General features: G+C 37.2%; 1 protein-coding gene across 6 annotated transcripts in view; it reads left to right on the top strand.

Moving 5' to 3' along the window:
- The window catches only part of LYRM9 (LYR motif containing 9), a 56,137-nt gene that overhangs the window by 43,056 nt on the left and 4,567 nt on the right, over positions 1–8,514 (top strand). For 4 of the 6 annotated variants that reach the window (XM_009278264.2, XM_009278267.2, XM_009278266.2 and 1 more), the window contains 2 exons: positions 434–526; positions 4,139–7,493. In XM_009278264.2, coding sequence (XP_009276539.1) covers positions 434–526; positions 4,139–4,474 — 429 coding nt within the window. In that variant the 3' untranslated portion in view covers positions 4,475–7,493. Of the gene's footprint in view, positions 1–433; positions 527–1,740; positions 2,838–4,138; positions 7,494–8,514 lie in introns of those variants that run through there. The other 2 variants (XM_019471808.1, XM_009278269.2) reach the window with 2 other exon arrangements.

Genomic DNA, 8,514 nt, shown 5'->3' with positions numbered 1-8,514 from the left:
ATATTCAATATTCACCCCAACCCCCCGGCTGGGTAAATCTCATCTAATTGTTCATATATTTCATGCCTTTGATCATACCTGTTGTTCTGTGTCTTTCTAGTTTTAACGTGGCAGACATTCAGTTGTTACCTGTTGTTCTGTGTCTTTCTAGTTTTAACGTGGCAGACAATTTCAGTTGTTGTTCTGAATTAAAGTTCTCTGGGGTTTTTTTGCTGATGATGTATGAAAGGAGTAAAATACTTAATATGAAATTACATTTGGCAAGACTTCTTATGGAAATAGCACAGCCAGGTGCTACAATGTATATTTTTACCTTTTCAGATCAACAGTTTGTTTGCATCAAATATTTTCTTTGAGATTTAAAAGTGATCCTTATTTTGACAACTGTTGTGTTAAGTTGGCTAGCCAGTGTAACACTGATTGAATGTTGCAGAGTTTCAAAGTTCATGCCGATGAAGACGATCCTGAGCGAATCCAACAGATTATTAAGAGAGCCATTGAAGATGCTGACTGGGTCATGAATAAAGTAAGTGCATCAGATTTGTCTAAGTTTTGCTCTCTCTCACTTCAGATCAAAGAAGAAAACATCAGAAGGCAAGTTAGGAACAGCAAACTGTTCCATTGTCCTGGATGTTGAAGTGTCTGGGTGAAAGGAAATACCTAGCTACTAGGGATTTATGATTGTGATAGTTCTTGTTAAAAAAAAAATTCTTTGTCGATACAAACTTAAGTGTATTTTTTAGAACCAATGATGCTTTAAGTTGGTCTCTGTATAAATCTTTGTTTCCATGAAGAATTATATTAAATTTCAGCAGCGATGGCTAGTATAACTCTATTATAGAGAAAAAAACTACAGTATTTTGCAAGCCATGGTTTGTTGATACACATCATCTGCTTTCCTAACAGGAATCTATCCTCTCTTAGTAGGTTTATGTTAACTCCCAGAACAATGTTGGGTTTTTTTCCCCCTCAGATCTTGCCTGTGGCTGCACAAATCAGGGTTAGACAACACAGTGGCAAAATTGTGATAATGGTTTGCTTGTGCTGTAGTTATCACCCAGACAGATATGCCTCTCTACTACCACAGCACTGAAAGATACCACTCAAACTGGTTTCTTATTTAAGAATGACGATTGTTTACTGTTAGACAGCTGAGAGTCACCTGGACTTCCTTGGATTTACATCTGGTTGGGGAGCATGATATGTTAACATGGATTTCTTAGAGTATCATGAAACAAGTCAAAAGTTCAGCTTGCTCTAAATATCTGTGATTTAATTTACTAAATGACTGTTAAGTCCTTCTCTCTGCCAGCCCATGAGATCCAAATGAGAATTGTTACAGGAGCAAGCACAGATTAGTCATAGATTATAATATTATAGAAGTAGCCAAATCCCAGCAGTTATAGCCTAGTAAATAACTGTCTGTGCCTGAATCAGATCTTATTCTCCCTACAATTATGAAAAGCCACATTCTGATTCTGCTACAGAGATTGTAGTCTCCTTCATTGGAAAACTGGTAATTGAACTGTGTGAGAGGAGGATCAGATTCACAGTGCCTGCCAAGAAGCATTATCTTATACTGTAGAGCGAAAGCCTATCAAATTTCAATCTAACTTAAAGGAAACTGAGATAATTTTATGTAGATCACGAAGAGGGTTGTAAATCCTTGCCACCATGAACTGTTACCTTTAGTTATGTGCTCTTTCCCACAAATAATTGGGTTTTTTCCTTTTTTTTTAGTATAAAAAACAGAAGTAGAAGAGGAATGATGAAGACAAGAATGTCCTTGGTGAACATCCTTAGAGGACTTGCAGTCAAGCCCAGTACTATATTATAGTTATTGCCTGGAGTTTTCTCTTAGATAATACAAATAAAATAATTTATATCTCATTGGGATGTCACGAAGCTAAATTACTATTTCTGAAGCTATTTGAGTCTATAGATTAAAAGGCACAGTCTAGGTTCAAAGTATTAGCTTGTATAATCACAAACTTTAGCTTAAAGCCCAAACTTGTCTAAGATTTGAGTCACACAGAGAGCATCTCAGGAAAACTTACTGAGAATAAAAATGTAATGGAGTACAAGTCATTAACAAATAATAAATAGTGCCCTGTCTGTCATTCATATCTGATGAATTACAGCATCTCATCTGAAAGAACTTAACTAGTATCTGAGCGTAAAAGTCTATACTGGGAGCGCGCAAACCTGAGAAATGCTCATTGAGGATCAGAGCAAATTTATCTTTACTTGATTGTGAACTAGATTACACTGTTAGGTCTAGATCCACCATAGCATAGCAGTGTTTGATACACTTATTGCATAGGTTATTTGGTGGCAAGGTTCTTCTGTAGAAGTAACAGTGGTTTTAAGTTTGTGTTTGTGTAACGTTCTGAATTAGGGTAGTCAGTCTGTTATGTCAGATCATCCTCTGTCAGGATCATAGATATGTTTTTCAGAGTGAAGCAGAGGTATGACTGGAGCACAGGTCTGGTTTTAATCTAGTAGCAGACACAAAAGCATAGGCTGCTGAGTGGAGAACTTACCCACAAGAACTTTAAGCCCATCTGAAACTTGAACCACAGTATTTTCCACTTGCCTGTCGGTGCTACGGGCATATCTTCATTCTACTCTGTAGGTTTGCACTTGAACTAATGGTTGTCTTTTCTTATTTAAAGATAGGTGCCTGTCACCCTAATCTCTAAACTCTCATGAAAATGGACGCCATTCAGATGGGTTTTTTGCACTGAATGGTATAATCACTGAAATGGGCAATGTTGTACAGATACAAAGGCCTTCACAACTTTTTGCAACATATAATAAATGTCCTTTAAAAATGGGAGTCCATGTCCTTTTTAAAAAGACTGTCTTTTCACTGCCCTAATAGATTTTTATCAGGGAAAACTCAGTAGAAATACTAGCTATCTTAAATAAAATTAATTTAGGGGTAAAAGATTTTCCTTTTGAAACATGACCTTTGCTTTTAGCTGTACTTGGAACTTTCTGCCTCCAGGTGGCAGTGCATGCTGCGATGCGCATCCGAAGTCCTAAGTATTTGGGGGTTGGGTTTGTTTTTACTGTTTCCAAATTGTTGAGCTTCCTCACCTGCCAAAATAGAGCTCAAGTGCTAAAGCAGATCTCTTTTAGGCTCCAGTTTGCTTTTTTTATTCAGCCATGAAAGAAACAAAAAGAAAATGCTAGCTCAAAGTAGTTAAGAAGAATTTGACGAGTGCTATAAAAGAAATGGGGGCTGTAAGTGAACATTTATACCATAAAGTACTGTATCAAAAAATTTCCTTTGTCTCTGCTAACCCTAAACCCTCCTCTTCAAGAATTCCAGCCCTCTGTTATTCTTTCCTCTGCCATCACCACTATTGTTCCTCTTTCTAGTCCTACATCTTTCACATCACCTTATACACCCTCAACTTCGGTTTGTGTTCTGTATATTCCTTAATTCTGTTCTCTCCCATCTTATCTCTCTACCCCACTTCCTTCTCAAATCTTTTTCCGACAGGTGCATCAGAAGATACTCAGGTATTATGCAGGGGTCATCCTTCTGCTTAATTTCAGATAATAAAGCATGAAGGTAATGAAGTTTCTCAACAAAGTAGGTGTAAGTTTTTCTTCATGTGAGGAAAACCACTTATCTTTCAAAAAAAAAAGTATTTAAGTAGAAAGTGCAACCATTCTGGTTTAAACTTTCAAAATAGTTTGATGCAAGGTAGAGCATAGAAAACGTCAACCTTGGCAGTTGACGAGGAATATCCAGTATGAAACTGAACACTGTAATAAAAAAGCAAGTAGATTTGATAGATGATATCTAAATGTGCTACTTTTAATCAAGAACAGCAAACAGGTGACCCATGCTGTACTCCAATTCTATTGTATATGTTTGGTCTGTAGTACGGAGATGCACTGAGCTTTGTATCAGTGCAATAGTGAAAACAATAACTCAGTAGGATTAGCAGCGTATGGAAACATACTAGTTTCCTGAACTTTAAGTGTAGTGTGCTCAACAGCCCTCCATTGCTTTAATTGTCTTGCTTGATGTAGTGTGAGACATATTTTGTTCAATTACTAAATAGGATAATTGCATGTGTCTAACTCATTCTTATATGCCTGTTATTTAATTTATGGATAGTTCAAGAGAGAAAGCACCAAGGAGCTGGAAGGTGCAACCGTGGCATGTCTGCAGCTCCAAATGTCTGAGGTGCCAGCTGATATATGGGAACATCAGACCAAAGGTATGATAGATGTAACTGATACGGTAGGACCAGGATCTGTGAATTTTAGACTTTGGAAACTGGTAGAACATGCAGTTCCTAGTAGGATGCAGAGGGGGAACATGGTTGCTGAGGCAGGAGACACCGTGACTGAGTATTTTGACAGTAGTGGTTCAGTTGTAGGCCACGATGAGATGTCTGAGTCCTTTTTTTTTTTTTTTTTTTATACAAACATAATCTGGTTTTCAAAGTAATAAACCTTTTAATAGAATGGAAATATAATGTGAAGATAACTTTATTTACTCTGTTATGGAGCAAAGAATTTTCTTGGTGGTGGTGAGACACGATGCAAACTATTGACTTCCTTGTAATGGTGAAAGTAACTCCAATGTCACAGACGGACATGTTTCTCTAATGACCAAGCTGAAGAGTCATTCAGCTGCATAAGCTGAGGCTTTTATGTTTTCAAGACATTATACAAATTCTGTTCTTCAACAGAAGAACCAAAGATGTTATATTAGCCTAGATGTAGATGTTTTAAAACAACAAAAAAAAAAAGCTCACAGTGCTCATTAAACTGTTGATGCAACAAAGGATAATGCCAGTAAAAAGGGACAAGCCTATACTGTTCAGTATACAGGGTTTAGTTTTACTGAAATGAAGAACCTGTTTCTGTACTTCTATATCATGCCAGTTCTGGTAAGTAATGGACTATTGATAGGTATATGCAATAATTGAGTGATTAAGGGCCCATCATGTCAAAGCCCCAGTTTTTGTTGGCCGCACTGATGAGCAGTCCTACAGCAAGCATTCAGTTACCAGCATCATTTTCAGTGTGGAATAGTATCTCCTGGCCATTCATTAGCCTGAGGGTTTTCATTGTGTTTACACAAATGTAATAACTACATTCTGGAAACAACAGTTTTGCAGCTGGTTACTGTAAGACCTTGGGTCAATAATGTCTCCTAAGTACTCCTGTACAATTAGAGGAGCTGAGTGGAATTAACCGTTCAAAGGTTGTATACAAACAACTCTGTCAGTTAAGCTAGAGAGAGGTTTTCACAGGAGGCTTGTTACGCAAGGCAAACATTAGAACAAGGAAAAGGCAGTTGGGAGACTTCTGCTTCATGCTTTTAATTCTTGAAGTATGGAGAAACAGATTATTTAGATCACATTTTAGCTAAGGAAAATGAGAAAAAAGTTCTTAGTCATTAGCTCCACATTATATACTTATCAACATTCAGTCTAAGGACAGAACCGAATTTGGTGCTATACTTTTCTATGTATATAACATTAGGAACCTAAAGCTGAAATCGTGTGGAAAGTCTGTACGTTACAAATGTGGAAGTGACATGTCTAGAAAGACTGGAACAATAGCAATTTACTGGTGGGTTAGTTGATGTGCTTTGTTTAGTGTTTAGGTTCTTGCTCTTAAGCCCACAGACAAATGTTAAAGGGTCTACTTTTGTATTACCAGCCTTGGAGCCTCATGTAGAAGCTTTCTGTGTAGTGAAAATCTTTCCTTTTTTTTTTTTTTAAATTTGTTGATATCAGGTTTTGGTATGGAGAAGACTGTAAATTTGTGGTTTATCTAAAATATAGGATAGTATTCTGCACTTCACATGGTTAAAGAGCTGTATATATTTCTGATCACACTGTTATGTCAGAGGTGTTATTGATTTCAATTCACTCTTGCCACTGAAAGTCATCTGAGCCCTGTGGGTACTGAATAGGATACTTCCATCCCAAGCCAGGTTTCGCTTAGCACCATTTGTCAATAACTGAATATTCTTTAAATCATTCTTTAGCTTTAGCACTTTGTAAACTCTTTCTCACTTGGTTCATTATGTCACAGGCATTGCTTTTTGTTTAGAGACACGTGAGCTTAAGAATTTGGTGCTAAACAAAAACATCTCTTCTGTGGTGTTTGGCTCATTCTCAAATGTCATAAGGAAGTGATCTTTACTGCGATACTATAAAGAACAAGTATACACAGTATTTGTGAGAGAAACAAATAATATTCATTGTGATCTTTTCTTCAGGGAAACAGTTTCTTATCTGTGAATAGCTTTTAACTTGGCATTACAAATTGTGCCTTCATATAAAGCTCTGATAAGATGCAACCCGAACAGGCAGCACAGCGGCTGTGAGTCTTAGACATTCAATATCATAATATTCATTATGAGAGTCCTTGACCTTAAACTGTAAGAACGAATCTTTAGAGCTTTATGCTCCACAATGTAGCATCCCTCAGTGGCATCCAAAATAGCATATGTTTATTTGAAATGTGTGAGTAGCCTCTTTGTCAAGAACTGTGCTCTAAAGCAAGTCAGTAATACATGAAAATGGATTCACTCTGTGCTGCGCTGCCCACTTGGTCAGTTGCTTTACTGCAGTCTTTCCTACTGTTCAGAGGCGGTGTATTTCTTCATGAGCATGAGCCAGCTGGCACATCTGTCAACTTTTGTATTATTTGATTAATTTATCTTATACTTCTGTCAAGCCAGGTTTTATGAAATAGTGTTAACTGAAGTATACACTAGTCATCAAGTACTCCTTTCAGCTTGTGATTAATCAGGGCAGACACATTAACTTTTAAAAAAAAAAAAGTTCTTTGAAGAATATTTTCTGTTTTCCTCATAATTGTGTTTGATATTTAAAATAGTTTTTAAAAGTTTAGAAGCAGATGGGGGCATCTGTTACTTGCAGCTAAGAGCTTAATAATGTTTGTATTTATCATTGGTCAGAGAGGTCCCTGACACTGCACACTTAAGGGAGTAATCCTGCATACTTAAGTAAGCTAGTAGATTATGAAGAGGACAGTTCTGGAACTGCTGTTTATTGTGTTTACCTATGAACTGAGAGGCCTAAGAAGTTAACTTCCCTATTCTGTAACTATCAACTGGGTGCCTTTTACCCCAGAAGAATCTGCCTTCATATTCTGCGTTAATCTATTTTGAAAAGGATTAACTTGATTTTTTTTTTTAATTGGTAACTTCTGAGAGAGCTTTGTTTGGGTGCTTCACTACCTTATATAAAATATTCTCTTTCAGCTGCTGCCCCACAACATTAGATTGAACTGCCTTATTACCTGTGTGCTTCATCTGTTTAAAAACTAGTGCACTTTATGTCCTTTTATTATTACAGCTTATTTTTTGCACAGTCTTTGGTATCCTTCTTGAAAGAGGTTTAAAAATGGTGGTGTTTTGATTAATATTTCCTGTCACTTTACAGAATGGATTTTAAAAGATAGAAAATTGACAATAAATTGTTGCAACTGATTAGTTTGACTCATGTTCTGTATTTGGTAACATCACACAGGAACTGGGATTTTCTCAGTCTTACTTTCATTTTCTCAGTAACTTCATTCACAGAAAGCTGTATCTCAGATGGTATGAAACAAGGAACAAGGAAAACAGTGTGTTTCAAAACAAATGTCAAAGAGAAGTTAGTAGTCTGGAAAATATTATATCATGATGGTGGACATGGGCAAAGGCTGTATTTGCTGGAGACGCCTCCCTGATCCTCACCAATCCTGAGGACTGATTTTTCATACCTAAAAATAGAATATTTGGTTTTCCACAATTGTGCAACTGCAAGGGCTGCTTTCTCTTTTATTTTCTGTTTCCACCTCACCCCCTTCTTAGAGGTCGCGAAATGGTGTGTTTAACTGCAGTTTACAGTACAGAATGCAGAGACCTGTTGAGTCTTGGAGACTTTTCTCCCCGAAGAGCCCTGTAGAGTTTGTCCTCTCTTAGCTGGAAGTATCTCACGGAGTAGGCTGCAGCTTTATGGCCAAGATTTTCAAAAGTAATTCTCGGATTGCTTTTTAGGTGCTTAACTTGGGAGACCTTGAAAATTATACTTGGTGATAGTCTTACATATTTCACTGTGTTGCCGTATAACCTCAGGATCACTTCTTTGGACTGCTACTTCATATTCTGTCTTGTCCGTTTGGATTACATGGAAGGGCCTCTGGTTCACTACATAGTGATGCATACTTGTAACTGCAATTAACAGTTGGGTTTTCACAGGCAAGACAAGAGTAAACAACAACTTATAGTGGAATCTCAATACCGGGTTTTTTTTAAGAACCAATGAGAGCTCTTAACATACCTGATTATCTCACATACTCGTTTGCTCCCACTCCCAGTGTTGTGTTAACCGTCTTCCTTTAGCCTGATGATTTCAGTGCACAGAGCACCTCTCTGACTGGTTGGGACTCTCTTGGCAAGTAGCAGTAAAATGGTTATTCCCCTACTAGTGTGACTCTGAATTAGGAAGGTATTAAAAT

This window comes from Aptenodytes forsteri, unplaced genomic scaffold, assembly GCF_000699145.1.
Source record: "Aptenodytes forsteri isolate BGI_AS27 unplaced genomic scaffold, ASM69914v1 Scaffold66, whole genome shotgun sequence".
NCBI lineage: Eukaryota > Metazoa > Chordata > Aves > Sphenisciformes > Spheniscidae > Aptenodytes > Aptenodytes forsteri.
Note: the sequence above shows the minus strand (reverse complement) of the source record. Positions and strands in the feature narration are given on the sequence as shown.